General features: G+C 46.9%; 1 protein-coding gene and 1 long non-coding RNA gene across 2 annotated transcripts; one reads left to right on the top strand and one right to left on the bottom strand.

Annotated features, from left to right (window-relative positions):
- Nucleotides 1-8330: 8330 nt before the first annotated feature.
- On the bottom strand, nt 8331-10085 carry LOC146760305 (inositol 1,4,5-trisphosphate receptor-interacting protein-like 1). Its single transcript, XM_085551408.1, has 2 exons — nt 10035-10085; nt 8331-9668 (listed from the first exon to the last, which is right to left on the bottom strand). Exons 1-2 carry the CDS (start codon nt 10083-10085, stop codon nt 8487-8489), a joined length of 1233 nt encoding a protein of 410 aa, XP_085407534.1. The 3' UTR covers nt 8331-8486.
- Nucleotides 10086-10647: 562 nt separating this feature from the next.
- LOC146760306 (uncharacterized) lies at nt 10648-13440 on the top strand. Its single transcript, XR_014947622.1, has 3 exons — nt 10648-10713; nt 12186-12260; nt 13172-13440. It is a non-coding gene; the product is annotated as an uncharacterized LOC146760306 (long non-coding RNA).
- Nucleotides 13441-15992: the final 2552 nt, after the last annotated feature.

A 15992-nucleotide genomic window follows, 5' to 3' on the forward strand; every position in this document is an offset into this window, starting at 1 on the left:
AGAATTTTGGCACCTACACCCCAGATGGAATTGTGAATCTTACAAACACTTGCATCCCAGATGGAATTGTGAATCTTACAAGTACTTGCATCCCAGATGGAACAGGCAATTTTACAAACAGCACCATGTTTAATTCATTGTACAGGCTAAAAAAACCCTTTTTATTTAGGTTGTACTCTCAGGTTTCCACACGCCTTTCAATAACTGAGATAGGGTTCATACTTGCATCCATGTTATCACTATTAATGAATGCATATATGTTCCTATGCATTCGTTCTATGCGGAAGTCTCCTCCAGAACCAGAGAATGATGACTGGCAGGGAATATGGAAAGGTTTAGGAAAAGTCTTGGAAGCATGGGGACCCGCAGTGTCATGGGATTTCACTCTTGAACACCTAAGGGACCCTAAGAAATTAAGTGAGTATTTGGGTCAGAGATCTAAGGAGGTAAACCTTATGTGGGGTTTGGCTTATGCATACCGTGCTTTGTATCATACTATTCTGGAGAGAGAGAGTTTCCGATCTGAGATTCAAGCCCAAGTTAATTCTGATCAGTCACAGGAGGCATCAGTAGCAGTATCAGTTGCCCCTGTGGAAGGCAAGAAATGGAAACGGGTGTCCATGCGTCTAGAACGAAAAGAAGGAGAAGCACAGGGGGGGGCTGCAGAAGACCCAGGTGCCGGGCATGGAGCAGTACCGAAAAAAGCAAAGGCAAAAACCAAGAGGCATGAAGAAGAGACTGATGATGAGGAGGAAATCACCTATTGTCGACCTCTGAAGCTGACTGAAATCCAAGGCTCAAGAAATGAGTTCACACGGCGTCAAGATGAAGGTATCCTTGCTTGGTTGCTTCGCTGCTGGGACAACGGGGCCAACAGCTTGTCTCTAGATGGTAATGAAGCTCACCAACTAGGAAGCATTGCCCAAGATGCAGGTATCGACAGAGGGATTAGCAGATGTTCGGATGGAGCTGCCACTCTCTGGTTGCGGCTGTTAGAAGCCGTGAGAGAAAGGTACCCCTATAAGGATGCTTTGAAGCCTAAATTTGATAGTTGGAATACCGTCCAAAAAGGTATTCAGCGCTTGAGGGAATTGGCCATGGCGAAAATGTTGTACAGCCCTGATCCAAGCGAACTTGACCCTGAGAGAGTGAGGGCCGATCCTGACATGTGGCAGAAAATCACAAGTACAGCACCAGAGAGAATGGCACAGTCATTGGTAACAGGTTCTAAAGGGTTCGTGGACAGATGGCCCCGAGTTGTTGAGCTGATTATAATGCTTCAAACCACCGATCAGCAGCTCCCCCAGCTGCATGCCGCAGTTTCTGCCATCTCACGGCTAGAAAACCGAGTAGATGAAATGTGCAAGAAATTGTTTCCATCAACTAATTGCAATGATCCCGTAATAGTATCAGAAACAACTGAAGAAGGTCAATCCTCGTACGGGCCACCAGGTCTAATGAAGGATCTGATCAAAGTATTCCAGTCCTACTCCTCACCTGCATCATCAAAAGTCTCAGCTGTTAAACGCACACGCTTCCCAGCTCGAGCAAAGAACAACAGTACGATTGCACCGCGTGTTTCCATGTGGCGCTACCTACGTGACCGTGGAGAAGACATGAGGAAGTGGCATGATCAGCCTACTTCTGCACTACGAGCACGGGTGAAAGAACTACTAGACATACCAACCACCAGTGGAGTTGCTCCAGTCATCACAGGTAACCAATAGAGGGGCCCTGCCCTCAGTCAGGGGAGGGAAAGGGATAATAGAGTTTATTGGACTGTGTGGATTCGATGGCCTGGCACATCAGAACCACAGAAATATAAGGCACTGGTGGATACCGGTGCACAGTGCACCCTAATGCCCTCCAGTCATGAAGGGACAGAATCAATCCATATTTCTGGAGTGACTGGGGGCTCTCAAGAATTGACTGTGCTGGAGGCTGAAATAAGCCTCACTGGCAAAGACTGGCAAAAACATCCTATTGTGACTGGCCCAGGGGCTCCATGTATACTGGGTATTGATTACCTCAGAAGGGGGCATTTCAAGGATCCTAAGGGGTATCGATGGGCCTTTGGGATAGCTGCTGTAGATATGGACAACATTAAGCAGCTGTCTGTTTTACCTGGCCTGTCAGAGGACCCGTCTGTTGTGGGGCTGCTACGAGTAAAAGAGCAGCAGGTACCGATTGCTACAAAGACAGTGCACAGACGGCAGTATCGCACCAACAGGGATTCCTTGCTCCCCATTCATGATTTGATTCGCCAGTTGGAGAATCAGGGAGTGATCAGTAAAACTCACTCACCTTTTAACAGTCCCATATGGCCAGTGCGTAAAGCCAGTGGAGAATGGAGGCTGACAGTAGACTACCGTGGCCTGAATGAGGTCACACCCCCACTGAGCGCTGCTGTGCCGGACATGTTGGAACTCCAGTACGAGCTGGAGTCAAAAGCAGCCAAATGGTATGCCACCATTGACATTGCCAATGCCTTCTTTTCTATTCCTTTGGCTGCAGAATGTAAGCCACAGTTTGCCTTCACCTGGAGGGGCATTCAGTATACTTGGAACCGTTTGCCCCAGGGGTGGAAACACAGCCCAACCATTTGCCATGGGTTGGTCCAAACTGTACTGGAACAGGGTGGTGCTCCTGAACACCTGCAGTACATTGATGACATTGTTGTGTGGGGTGATACAGCAGAAGAGGTTTTCACAAAAGGAGAGCAGATCATCCAAATTCTTCTACAAGCCGGCTTTGCTATTAAGCGAAGCAAAGTAAAAGGACCTGCCCAGGAAATTCAGTTCTTAGGTATAAAGTGGCAGGATGGACGTCGTCACATCCCAACAGATGTGATCGACAAAATCACTGCCATGTCTCCACCAACTAGCAAGAAAGAGACACAATCTTTCCTGGGTGCAGTAGGCTTTTGGAGGATGCACATTCCAAACTACAGCCTCATTGTAAGCCCCCTTTATCAGGTGACGCGGAAGAAGAACGGTTTTGCATGGGGCCCTGAGCAGCAGCAGGCTTTCGAACAGATTAAACAAGAGATAGCCCGAGCTGTAGCTCTGGGGCCAGTACGGACTGGACAGGATGTAAAGAACATCCTCTATACTGCTGCTGGAGAGAAAGGCCCCACTTGGAGTTTGTGGCAAAGAGCCTCAGGAGAGACCCGAGGCCGACCCCTGGGATTCTGGAGTCGATCATATAAGGGGTCTGAAGAGTGCTACACTCCAACTGAGAAGGAGATCTTAGCCGCGTATGAGGGGGTTCGGGCTGCTTCCGAAGTAGTTGGGACTGAAACACAGCTCCTTTTGGCACCTCGACTGCCAGTGCTGAACTGGATGTTCAAAGGACAGGTTCCCTCCACTCATCATGCTACCGATGTCACCTGGAGCAAGTGGATTACGCTGATTACACAGCGAGCGCGAATGGGAAACCTCAATCGTCCAGGAATCCTAGAGGTAATCATGGACTGGCCTGAAGATAAAAGGTTTGGAACATCACCAGCAGAAGAGGTATCACGTGCTAAAGAGGCCCCACCATACAACGAATTACCAGAAAATGAAAAGAAATATGCCCTATTCACTGACGGATCATGTCGCATTGTAGGGAAGCATCGCAAATGGAAAGCTGCTGTGTGGAGCCCCACACGACAGGTTGCAGAGGCCACTGAAGGTAAGGGAGAATCAAGTCAGTTTGCAGAGGTAAAAGCTGTCCAGTTGGCCTTAGATGTTGCTGAACGGGAGAGGTGGCCAATGCTGTATCTTTATACTGACTCATGGATGGTGGCAAATGCCTTATGGGGGTGGTTACAGAGGTGGGAACAAAACAACTGGCAACGGAAGGGTAAATCTGTTTGGGCCGCTGAATTATGGAAGGACATTGCTGCCCGAACAAAGAATATGGTTGTAAAGGTGCGTCATGTGGATGCACATGTGCCCAAAAGTCGGGCTACTGAAGAACAACAAAACAACCATCAGGTAGATAAAGCTGCCAAAATTGAGGTGGCTCAAATTGACTTGGACTGGCAGAATAAGGGTGAATTATTTCTAGCTCGATGGGCTCATGAGACCTCAGGTCATCAAGGAAGAGACGCGACATATAAGTGGGCCAGAGACCGAGGGGTGGACTTAACCATGGACGCTATTGCGCAGATTATTCATGATTGTGAAACATGTGCCATAATTAAACAAGCCAAAAGGATGAAACCTCTCTGGGAGGAAGGGCGGTGGCAAAAGTATAAATATGGGGAGGCGTGGCAGGTTGATTATATCACCTTGCCACGATCTCGCAGTGGTAAGTGTTATGTACTCACCATGGTAGAGGCAACCACTGGGTGGCTTGAAACATACGCAGTATCCCATGCAACTGCTCGAAACACCATATTAGGTCTTGAGAAACAAGTCCTATGGCGACATGGCACCCCAGAAAGAATTGAATCTGATAATGGGACACATTTTAAAAATTCCCTTATAAATACTTGGGCCAAAGATCATGGCATTGAGTGGATTTATCATATTCCCTACCATGCACCAGCTTCTGGTAAAATTGAACGATATAATGGGTTGTTGAAAACTATGTTGAAAGCAATGGGTGGTGGAACATTTAAGCACTGGGAGAAGAATCTGGCAGAAGCCACTTGGTTGGTGAATACTAGAGGATCTGTCAATCGTGATGGTCCTAGTCAATCTAGCCCCCTACACACTGTAGAAGGAGATAAGGTCCCTGTTGTACATGTAAAGAACATGTTGGGAAAAGCTGTTTGGGTCCTTCCAGCTTCTGGAAAGGGCAAACCTATCCGTGGAACTGTCTTTGCCCAGGGACCTGGGTGCACTTGGTGGGTAATGCAGAAGGATGGGGATGTTCAATGTGTGCCACAAGGGAATTTAATGCTGGGGGAGTGCAGTCAATAATTTTATGTATTTATATATATATATATGTTTGCATGTGTAGTGTATTTTAGTTATTATAGTTGTACATTTAGTTATGTTACATGTAATTCTACTGTTTAGCTATCATAATTTTACATATGTGTATATATATGTATATATATATTTACCATGATGTAATAATGTAGAATAAGGGGTGGAATGTCATGGTTTTGTAATTTTGTAATTTTGCTATCAGTATTCCACATCATAACATCATGTAAAGTATGGATACTTCTATTGAATGTGCAGTCCACAGAAGAAGACTACATATCCCAGAGAACAACGGGGTTAATGATAAGTCACGGGACCAGGACTCTATATAATCTCGTTTCCAGGCTGGAGTGCCCTCCTTCTTCTCTCGAACTTCTCGGAGAGTGGGAAGCGTTCCAGCCGTGTCGCCTAGAGTTCACAGTAGGCCTCTCGGTTTTCGGGGACTCTCTCTCTCTGTTTCGTTCGATTTGTTAGCCTCAATTATATTATATTGTGTTATCTTGTATTTCGGTATCATATTTAGTAAAATAAGTTTTTCCTCCTTAGATTGTCGCTGTTTTATCCCACTCCCTTTTTCCCCCTCCTTTCCGGGCTCCGGGGGGGGGCCCACGGGGTGGCTTCCCCTGTCACGGGCATAGGTAAATCTAAGTAACCCGTGACACCCAGCCATCCTATGAGTCTATGATGATGATTCTGTGATTCTCTAACTGCTCCTCAGTGATGCTACAGCAATGCAGCATCCCAAAGATCAGCATGGAAAGGAGCAGTGAGAGCACAGCAAAAAACCTCCAGGTAACAGCAGGGACAGGAAATGCTGAATGGGACTCTCTCTTCTAAATGGTCCGAGACAATAGCTGTTAGAAGGCTTAGCACCAGGTCAGGTTTGATAGGAGGAACTGCAGCTCACAATCATATGAAATTTCTCCTCGTTCTGGTTGCAAATTGCTGGAAGGCAATTCATCTTATCTACCACCTGCTTTCAGCTATACCTTGGCAAGTCCCTGTCCATGTGGGATTGCTCTGTCCTTGCTACCTGCAGGCAGAACCCAGAGATATGTTCCATCTGCACAGGTAATAATCAGGTGGCAGGAGATGTGCAAGCCTCATCCACCTTTAGCACAAGGATTTACAAATCCTTCAGGAGCCCATGGACACAGAAGGGCAGAAAGTGCCATTTTTAACAGCAAACCTGTGCCAACCTCCCACTGATCACAGAGTTCTGTAGTATGTTGGGGTGCTAAGTTGTCTTTGCGAGGATTTATGAGTGCATACAGTAGTTCTGAGTAGATGGAGTGTTCTAGAATAGCTGAGTTAGGCCTGTAGGTTAAGAGTTAGTGGGCTGCGGGTTTAGGTAGGTGTGTGTATAGGTTCTCTCGCGTGCATCGGGTTTTGCGTAGCAGGTGTACGTGTCTGCGCGGGATTTAGGATGGCATATAAGGTGTGTGACAGAGCAACATATTGAGAGAAGACATGATGGCATCCATGTTTGTGTCTCTCTCCCCGGGACAGTTGAAGTCCTGGGATAAGTCAGGTTAATTGGCGAATACGTCAGTAGTACCTCTCAGATTACTTTCAAGAAGCTGAATTTTTTACCTAATCCTCTCTCTAAAGTGGATTTTTCATCTCTCTTATTTATTGATAAACTTCCAGGGCTAAGCATCTACAGCACAAAACAGACCTGTGTAGTTCATCACCACGCTATATTTTTGGTCCAACATGATGAAAAAATGGAGCAGACATTTAGAAAGATGACAAGAAGATCCAGAGCAGAGCAGTTATAGTCATTGATGATTATATCAAAATATTGTTGAAGGAATATTAAAACCCCTGCTTCAGGGTATAAAATAATATATACATTTTTGTCAAACAGGTGGACAGAGTAATATATGTTTGTCCACTGTGCTGCATTTATATACCCTTCTGAAAGGTCTATCATTTTTATATATGTAAAGGTATATTATTTCTATATAATACTGCTATCGATGGACATGAGATCTGGTCCTAATGAACTATACAGGCCTTTATGCACCATTTGTATTCGTAAAGCATCTACCAGGATACGACCCCAAACAGGACACCCAGGGCAACACCAGCAGTATTTGGTTAAGAGCACATGAAAAGAAGCATATTGCAACAATAATCAGACAGCGATTTATGTCACCCATCATACAATCATGAAATGGCCGGGGTTGCAAAGGTCCACAGCGCTCATCCAGTCCCAACCCCCTGCTGTGTGCAGGGTCACCAACCAGAAGCCCAGGCTGCCCAGAGCCACATCCAGCCTGGCCTTGAATGCCTGCAGGGATGGGGCATCCACAGCCTCCTTGGGCAACCCGTTCCAGTGCGTCACCAGCCTCTGAGTGAAAAACTTCCTCCTAAGATCCAACCTAAACTTTCCCTGTCTGAATTTAAAGCCATTCCCCCTTGTCCTATCACTGCCCACCCTCACAATGTCATGGTTTTGTACATTTTTCTATTGGTATTCCACATCATAACATCATATAGAGCACAGAGAACAACTACATGTCCCAGAGGGTCTCACAGTCAGAGAGGGAAACACATCACGGAAGTGATGCTGTCTCTCTCTCAAACTGCCTGGTAGCGAGTCTGGGTGTGCTTCCAAGCCGTGGCACCTTCAGTTTCAAAGTAGGCTTCTCGGTCTTCGGAAAACCTCTCTCTCTCTTTCCCTTTTATTTTACTTGGCTTATTAGCCTCGATTTCCATTAGATTGTAATTAGTAAAATAATAAGTTTTCCTCCTTAGATCGTTGCCACTTCTCTGTTTGTTTCCTTGAGTCCAGCTCCCATCTCCCTACCCCTTTCTTATTTTCCCTTCCTATACGCTGGGAGCCAGGGGGAACAGGAGCCTACTGCCCCTCCCCGTCACAGACATAGATTGATCTAGATAACACCGTGACACAGCAATTCCTCCTCTGTATACGCTCCCTTCAAGTACTGCAAGGCCACAACGAGATCTCCCCAGAGCCTTCTCTAAGCTAAACAAGCCCAGTTCCCTCAACCATTTCTCACAGGAGAGCTGCTCCAGCACCCTGACCATCTTAGTGGCCTCTATATTCTTTCAATATACGTACACACGACGGCGAGATTGAGACACAACAGGATATATAGTTTATAAGAGTTTATTAAAAGTTGTTGTTGTTTAGGGAAATGGGGAAGGGAAGTCGGGTGATAGAAAAGAGATAGGAAATAAAAGCAAAGAGTCTTTGTAGAAAGCAAGAGAGAATTAGTCACCACTGGGTTTCCAGCATGACTCGTAGTTCAGATGTTGATCTTCAGTAGAGATGGTCGTCAGAGGGAGCAGGGAAGCATCTGTTTGCATCTTGCCTTCACAAGATACAATGGTTCCATCCCCAGATCTCCCATACCAAGATGGAGTCATTTGGTCACAGGCCGGATCTTCCACTGGTAAGCTCTCTCCAACGTGACACTGACTGCCACAAGGAAACAGCCACCTCTGGCCTCCTAAATAGGTCTCAGAGTCTTATTGCTCACAGGATGTGAGCTTGCAGCCAAAACAAGAGAAGGGTTCGGACAAAGGTCTCTCTCAGCGTCCGAACAGCAGCAGTCTGATGTAGCGATCTTTCAGCTCCCTGAACTCACACAGCGCTATGGAGTGGGCGTCCGGGTCCTCCTCCAGGTGCTGGAAGAGGTTGAGCGGCTTGGCGGATCGGAAGGACTGCGGCAGGACAATCGTGCTGTGCACCGACTTGCTGCCAAGGAAGAAGTGGTTCAGGCATTTCTCATCCAGGCAGAAGCGCAGGTACCGCAGGAGATTCTCCATCCGATTCAGGAAATACTTCCTGCGCCACTTCTTCAAAGGGATGATGGCCAAACTGTGGAGGACAAGAGTCTTGATGACATAGGTGGAAAAGCCCATGCCCACTAAGATGCTGGCAAGCAACGTCAGGCAGTGCAGGTGGGAGCTGTCCTGTCCGGTACTCCTGGCCGTGTGCTGGAAGAACTTCTTTTCTGCCACAGCACAGCTCTGTGGCCATGTTGTGCTGGGCGTAAAGCCGGCGTCTGTGTTCTGGCTGGTCAGGTAGATGTCCGAGTATTCTTGCTGCACCCCGAACAGCAGCTCGACGAGGACTTTTTCCCCGCTGTAGGCTTCTGTCAGCTGGAGCTTGCAGGAGCGTCTGGAAGGCAGCACCTTCAGGCTGTAGGCGTGCGCGTGGTGGGTGGTCTTCCAGATTGCTGCCACCTGTGCGGTGAACCAGGTGACAGTTCTCTCCACATCCAGGTAGGAGTCAGTGCAGAGAGTCTGTAGCAGGCTGGGGTCCTGATTTTGGCTCAGCTCTTCCTCATGGTGGTGGAGGAAGCACAGCACATTCCCCAGCTGCTTCTCCCTTTGGCACATGCACTGAAGCTCCACGCGGACGCGGGAGTTCCTTGCCAGCCCGTGCCCTTCATCTCCCAGCTCCAGGAGGAAGGTGTGCCCGGGGGGAGGCTCTATGGGCACGAGCAGGCAGTATACATTGTCCCACTCCCGGGGACTCCAGCCTTCAAAGGCACTGCCCACCCCAATGGCGGGCTGCAGCACCGGGAAGAAGCTGTTGGACCAGATGAATCTGAAGGTCTGCACGAGCTGGTCCATCAGCTCCTCCACTATAGGGCACCTGGTGGCCCTTCCTTCCACCTTTTCCAGGGCACGCCTTGTGAGAAATTTTGTCAGTGCTGAATCTTTGAAGTCTTCTTCCTCGTCATCCTCCTCTACTTCCTGTTCCTCCTTTTCCACCAATTCCACCTGCTCCTGCTGTTCTACCTGCTCCTGCTGTCCGCCCTGTTCCACCTGCTCCTCCTGCACCTGCTGTTCCTCCTGTTCCACCTGTTCCTCCTGCACCCGTTCCTGTTCCTCCTGCACCTGCTGTTCCTCCTGTTCCACCTGTTCCTCTTCCTCCTGCACCTGCTGTTCCACCTGTTCCTCCTGATGTTCCTCCTGTTCAACCTCTTCCACCTCTTCCTCTTCCTCTTGCTCCGCCCCCGATGCCTCCTCCTCGCCACTGGAGCTGTCATTTTCACTGCTGCTTTCATCATGCTGGCTCATTTGTATGGACTGCAACATGTTCCAAAGGAGCAACAGAATCAGCCCCACATTGAACCAGATCTTCCAGTAATCCAGCAGAGCAAAGAGCAGAGATGACATGTCCACCCAGCTCTGCTGCTCATTCCTCTGCTCAATCTCGTGCTGCGGAGGTATCATGTGCTTTTGCAGATCAACCTCGCGCCGCTGCACGTTCTCGAGCATGAGCACATCAGTATTGACACTGACACTTAGCGCCCGCACCAACAAAGCGAGAACAAACACCAAAGCCATGATCTGCAAGAGATGGGAGAGAGGGGCTCAGTGGGGCTGGGAGGGAGCGGGGCCAGGAGCCGCATGGCCCTGTGCTCAGGTAGGAGCAGTGGGTACGAGGGAGCTGGGTGGCAGCAGGGACCGAGGCCAGTGCTGGCAGGGACAGTTCCAAGCACTGCCCGTGGTGCTCCCACAGGGGCTGGTGTTTGCACCACATCCCTCGTCCAGCCCGACCTTCCCCTGCTGCTGCACTCACCATTGGCCCAGGTCAAAAATGCAGTAGCGCTGCCTGCCTGTGGCCCTAAACCCATCCCCTGCATTGTGATGCAATGCATTCCTGCTGATGTCACAAATGGGCTGCCCGACTCCACCCTTCACAGCTGTCCAGGGTGGGCACATTGCCACTGAGCCACGGCACTGCCTCAATTTGGAGGCATATCTCTGGACAGAGCTCCTGGGGACGCTCTTTACTAAGCAGGTGGGAGCTGCCCGGGCCTTTCTTTAAAATAAAATGGGGTGGTATTTCCCATGGATGCTGTGCTCCTCATGTGCCACCCCACAGGTTATGTTCCAAACACACTGTCCCTGGAAAATCATTTGGACAGAAAAGGAAAATCAAAACTACTGAGGAAACATAAGAATTTGCAGCATATGCAGAAACTCATTTTAGTGCTGAAATGCCACAGAGGGAACAAAGCTGAAGATCAGTGCCGGTCATGTCAAAGTCTCAGCACCTGACATCACACAGCCCTTTGCTGATTGCTCCCTCAGCCACCGGTGGTCTGAACGTCCTCTGAGCAAAAGGCCAGATGGCTCGATCCAAGCAGCTCAAAGGGGCTCTAACAATGATGATTAGGATGCCCACATGTGCAGCAGCCTCTTCAGCTGCATGGGCTCTGGCTCCTTTGGGTGAGCTTATGCTGTAGAGAAAACAGCAGGAGCAACTGCTGTCTACCCCATGTTGCAAAATCACATGTGCACGAGGCAGGAATATTTCTCAAAGGCCAACAGAGAAAGGCTTGGCTGGGAGCCTGTGGGTGTTGAACCAAGGCAGCCCTGCAGGCACAGAGTGGTCTGGTAGGTAAGGAGACAGCCCTGTAGGACAGGAGCGTGATGGCAGCTGTCAGACCAGCTGTGCTTCACCTGCATACCTTGCTGCCTGCAGCACAAGACTCCCAGCCATGGCTGTATTGACTTCTGGGAGGTAAGGCCAGAGTCACCTCCTGAAGCCAGGGGAGATCCCAGATCAACAGGGTTGGAAGTCATTTGAACCTCACGAGATCCCCTAGACCAAATCCCCTGCTACAGCAGGTTCCCTAGTGTAGGTTTCTCCACAGAAGATAATCGCTCTTCTTCTCTGTTTCCGGTAACAAGGATATCAATAAATATTATTAACCAACAGAAGCTGTGTAACCCAGTGAAACAGGACCTATTCTTTCCTGAATCCGAATTCAGCATTCAGATTTCTGTACTTCACCAGTCTCTGGGTGTCTGTTGTTTCCTGCATTTGGCGGAGCCTTGCAGCCGGAGCTCCAGGCTGGTGCCTTCCAGTGCCAAGCAGTGCAACTACAATGGGGGGCAAGTGGGAAGCCAGTCATCATGGTAACACTGGAGCACTTCTGACATCCTCCTCTCCAGATCCTCCTCTCAGGCATGTTAAACTTGACTCTGTGCTTATCTCAGGTCACTGTGCTTAGCGAAGGCCTTTACCAAAACAGTGTTGGAAATGTCAGTGAAGCAGCTCCTCAAACTGTTTGTATCCTGTTCCCCTTCTGCAATCTGGTCAGCCTCCACATGTGAGGCTTTGCTGCTGCTGCTCAGAGAATCACCAATGTGGGTTCCTCTGTAGGCAAACCAGTCAAAGCCCCTTGCATTATGCATCTATCCAGTGCACCCTCAATAATTTTGCACATGACAATAAACTTCCAATCTCTACTTTTTGCATTTCAGGTAAACAACTAAACTGAATACTCATTAACAACCAAGAAATAAATCCGGACAAGCACTTGAACTGCACACTCACAGGTGAGCACTCACCACAGTGTGAATGCAGACTGTGTGCACAACTGAGACAAATGTAGTTTGCAGCCCTGGAAGGAGGATGCTCTCCACTGGTTCCCATCATTTATTGCTCAATTTCCCTCAAGTGAGACAACGGAGAGAAAATCAGCTCTGTATGCAGAAACCAGGAGCTGTCTATTAATGTGCTTGATTTTCACTAACCTGAAAATCATGCTTATCTTGTTCAAGTTTTTATGCAGGTCTTACTTCATATTTTTGAAAGAAATCTTTCTATGAAGTCACAAAAAACCTGTGATTTTTTGTCAGAAGTACTTTTCTAAACAAAACAGTGATGACGTATTTCCAGTTCTTCTCCAGTCAGTTCACACATGGCCTAGTGCATCCCCTCCAGTGGTGCACTCCCCATGTGAGACAGAAATGCGATGAGAAATGTCATTAAGTGTCATTGTGTTGTTATAAACTGTGAGGTCTGGAGGCTGCCACGTGGAAGCACCTCTGATTGGGAGTGAGACACTGAAGGAAGCTCTCATTTTGAAGGGCTTTTATGCAGTTACAGTGGGCTCATAGTTTCTCTGATGATGAAAATATAATTGAGGAAGGTGCTCCTGTCAGCAAGACTGATGCTAAAGTGCTCCCAAGCTTGGAAAGTGTTTTATTGTTTTTCTGTTGTTATTGTAGCTTTAAAAGACAAGAACGGGAGAGATGGCCAGCAATTCTTTTTGTTGAGTTTGAACTTGTTCTTGGTTGTGGCTGAGGCTCCTTCTTAACAGTTCGGGTTTAGTTCTAACAATGAAACTTTTAAATAATAGACATTTTTCAAACCATTCACAGTGCAGGCTGAGTTCAACTCCAAGGGAAGCCGTCTGTGCAAAATCATGTGTGAAGGAATACTAAAAGTAAGTTTGCTTTTCCAGGCAGAATGTACTGCATAAAGCAGTCTTTAAAGCAGCCCATGCCTATGAGATCACACAAGTCATCTCAGCCTCATGCAGAAAGCACACAGTGAGGGCACGGGGCAGTCTGACCTCTACGCCTTTGGAAATTGAAAGGATTCACTGAACTTCTCCTCCAGAGAAAAGAGAGCTGTTGTTCCTTTTAAAGACCTATTTTATTTCTGAACCACAACACATCAGACCACGACCCAGCATCTGCCTTAAGATATCAAAAATAGTTTTCTTTTCAATGCTGTGTGAAATTTCAGGTTTTCCTTTTCTCATTCTAAGTGTGTAAATGCAGCAATGGCTGCTGACTGCCCGTGCTATGCTAACTTGTTTCAGAGATAATAGAGGTTTCTTCCATGAACACTGAATCTTATTTGCTGACTATTTCCAGTGGAGCACTCAGGAATATTTCTTTTAGTTTTCTTAAAAAGATAATCAAGAATATACAGATGTGCTCACAGTCTAAGTTGTGTTTGTCTCTATACTGACATCTTAATGCCCTTTTTTCCTGAAATCATGTTTCTTTTGACACCTGTCTGAGAACTGATCAGGGATGAGGGGAAGTCAGAGTTGCACCATGGTGATGCCACAGTTTTCCCTCACATTAACGCTGCACGGGAGAGTTGGTGGAGACAACTGCGGGGTGCTGAGCTGGGAGGAGGAGGAGGGGGAAACGGCACCTGCTGAGCCTTCTGTGCGCCGGCTGTGCTGTGCTGGGGCTGCATGGTCTGCAGGCACTGACTGCTGCCTGCCTGCACGGGCTGCTGGGGGAGCATGGAGCTGAGCCCAGGCAGTGCCCCATCAGAGCAGCCAGCCCATCCCTGTGGGATCGGATGAACCTTTACTGCTTTGCAGTCTCTATGGGCTGAAAACAATCCTGATATAAATAATTTATATGAGAATGTTGTGGAGACAGATTTTCAGTTGTTTTCATTCATTCTCAAAACATGAAATGGTAAATGAGATAGATTTGCTCATCTACACAACACTGCTCTCCTTCACCCTCAAGCCCAGACCAGAGAGGCAGGATGACCTTCTAAGAATCACTGTGGACCCCCAGGACCAGCAGAGGGAATCCCTCCCAGTGCTGCCTTCTTTTATCACAACCAGAGCAATGTAATCACCGAGGTCTGCTCCTCAATCTGCATGTGGTGCTCATCTCAGTCAAAGAATGTCTGTGGAAGGTTGGCTTTGATTTTTTGTGTGGATTGCATCAATGACAGGTTGGACTCCAGACTCAGTGGGATCATTTTTCATTGCGCTCCTTCCTCTGCAAATCTTCCAAAAATGTTGGTTTCTGCTGAGCTAGAGGAAGGAAGGAGTTCAGGCCTCCTTTACTTTGAACTAATTCTGAATTATTCTTCCATGAAAGTGGGTGATGAAATAAAACCTTCAGTATATGCAAAAACAAAACAAACAAAGCAACAAATGCTTCACAGTCTTTGCATCCTCTAGTTGTATATAGCTGCATCTTGAGAAAGATGAAAGGAACCCAGTGCCTGAATACCACAGTAAACACAGCAAACATTCCCTTCAGTTTGAAAATAAATTCCAAACTCATGGGAGTGGAGCATTTTTCTCAGCACGTTCCTAATTTATCGAGAGCACTAAAATCAATAAAACTATTTCTCTTCAACTTGGAAGCAGACCCAGAGCTCATGAGCATTTGTCTAATTTTAAATAAAAAAGCAAGATCACTTTTCACGTGCTTAGTTTACCCAGAAAATACTGTGTTAGCTCGATTCAATACATCTTTAGGACACTGAAGCAGTCTTCAATGTGTCTGTTTTCTAGTGGAGAAGAATGGAAATTCTTTGATCAAGAAAAAAGACCAAAGTTGCAAAAACTGACCAATAAAACCATTCCAACGTAAATCACATCATTGGATGCACTGGTAACATACATGTAAAAATCTGGGAAAGCACCATGTGAGGATCACTTTTAGGTAACATTTGTGTAATTCATAGGATGAGTTTTGCATGTATCAGCTTTCTATAAGTATTCAGTTAATTCAGGTATTCATGAGGCTTCCTACTGAAGCATGGAATTTTAAGTTAATATTGCAGGGTATTTTTGAGACAGGATATTCAGAACTGAAAATCTCAAATATTTGTATCTGGGAATGGGTCCTGAAAGTCCTATATAGATTGAAACAAAGACAAATTGAAGACTAGTACATGTTTCTTTCATGAAGACACAAAGTGAAATCATAGAAATAGGACTCCTCTATTCCAGACAAGACTGATTCTGTAATGGCAGAAGTTATTCAAGCCAGAGAAATATCAAGAAGAAGAATGCTAGCAGCATTTAACCAGCAGTATATAACCAGAAATCCGAGAGCAAGGAATATGGAAGTAAAGATGTGCAATATAAAGGTCTCCATCAGACTAACTCATTTAAAAATCTCACATTATTATACTTGATCTACATTCATAGAAATAGAAGGTGTCTTAGGACACATTGTTCCTGTAAGTTTTTTGAGTATCATCTTTGCATCATTCTGAGAAGTCTGTTCCCAGGCCTGCCTGCTTATTTGCTTTGCTCGTTCTTCACTCTGGAATAGATGTAACCCTAATTGAAGTCTTGGGTCACCCTCTCCTAAACCTGAAGCAAATGAAGAATAGAAATATTTATTTTCTTTCAAGCTGTTGGTTCTTATACAGCATTTTGAACTCAGCGTCACAAAGAAACACAAGTATTTCATCAGGCAGTTGTTTTTTAGAACTGCCCTTGGCCTACACTGTCTGCGGTCAAGTGAGCTTCACATTCATCATTCACAGCACACAGTCATTGG

The sequence above is a fragment of the Coturnix japonica genome, chromosome 6, assembly GCF_054131305.1.
Source record: "Coturnix japonica strain WE chromosome 6, WE-NBRP24, whole genome shotgun sequence".
Classification (NCBI taxonomy): Eukaryota; Metazoa; Chordata; class Aves; order Galliformes; family Phasianidae; genus Coturnix; species Coturnix japonica.

What these genes read in the sequence shown, in the direction of transcription:
- LOC146760305 (XM_085551408.1), bottom strand. Translation starts at nt 10,085, where the DNA reads ATGTCATCTCTGCTCTTTGCTCTGCTGGATTACTGGAAGATCTGGTTC. An exon ending in ACTGGAAGATCTGGTTCAAT is followed by an intron (nt 9,669 to 10,034) that starts GTGGGGCTGATT and finishes TTGGTGGAAAAG; the next exon opens with GAGGAACAGGAAGTAGAGGA.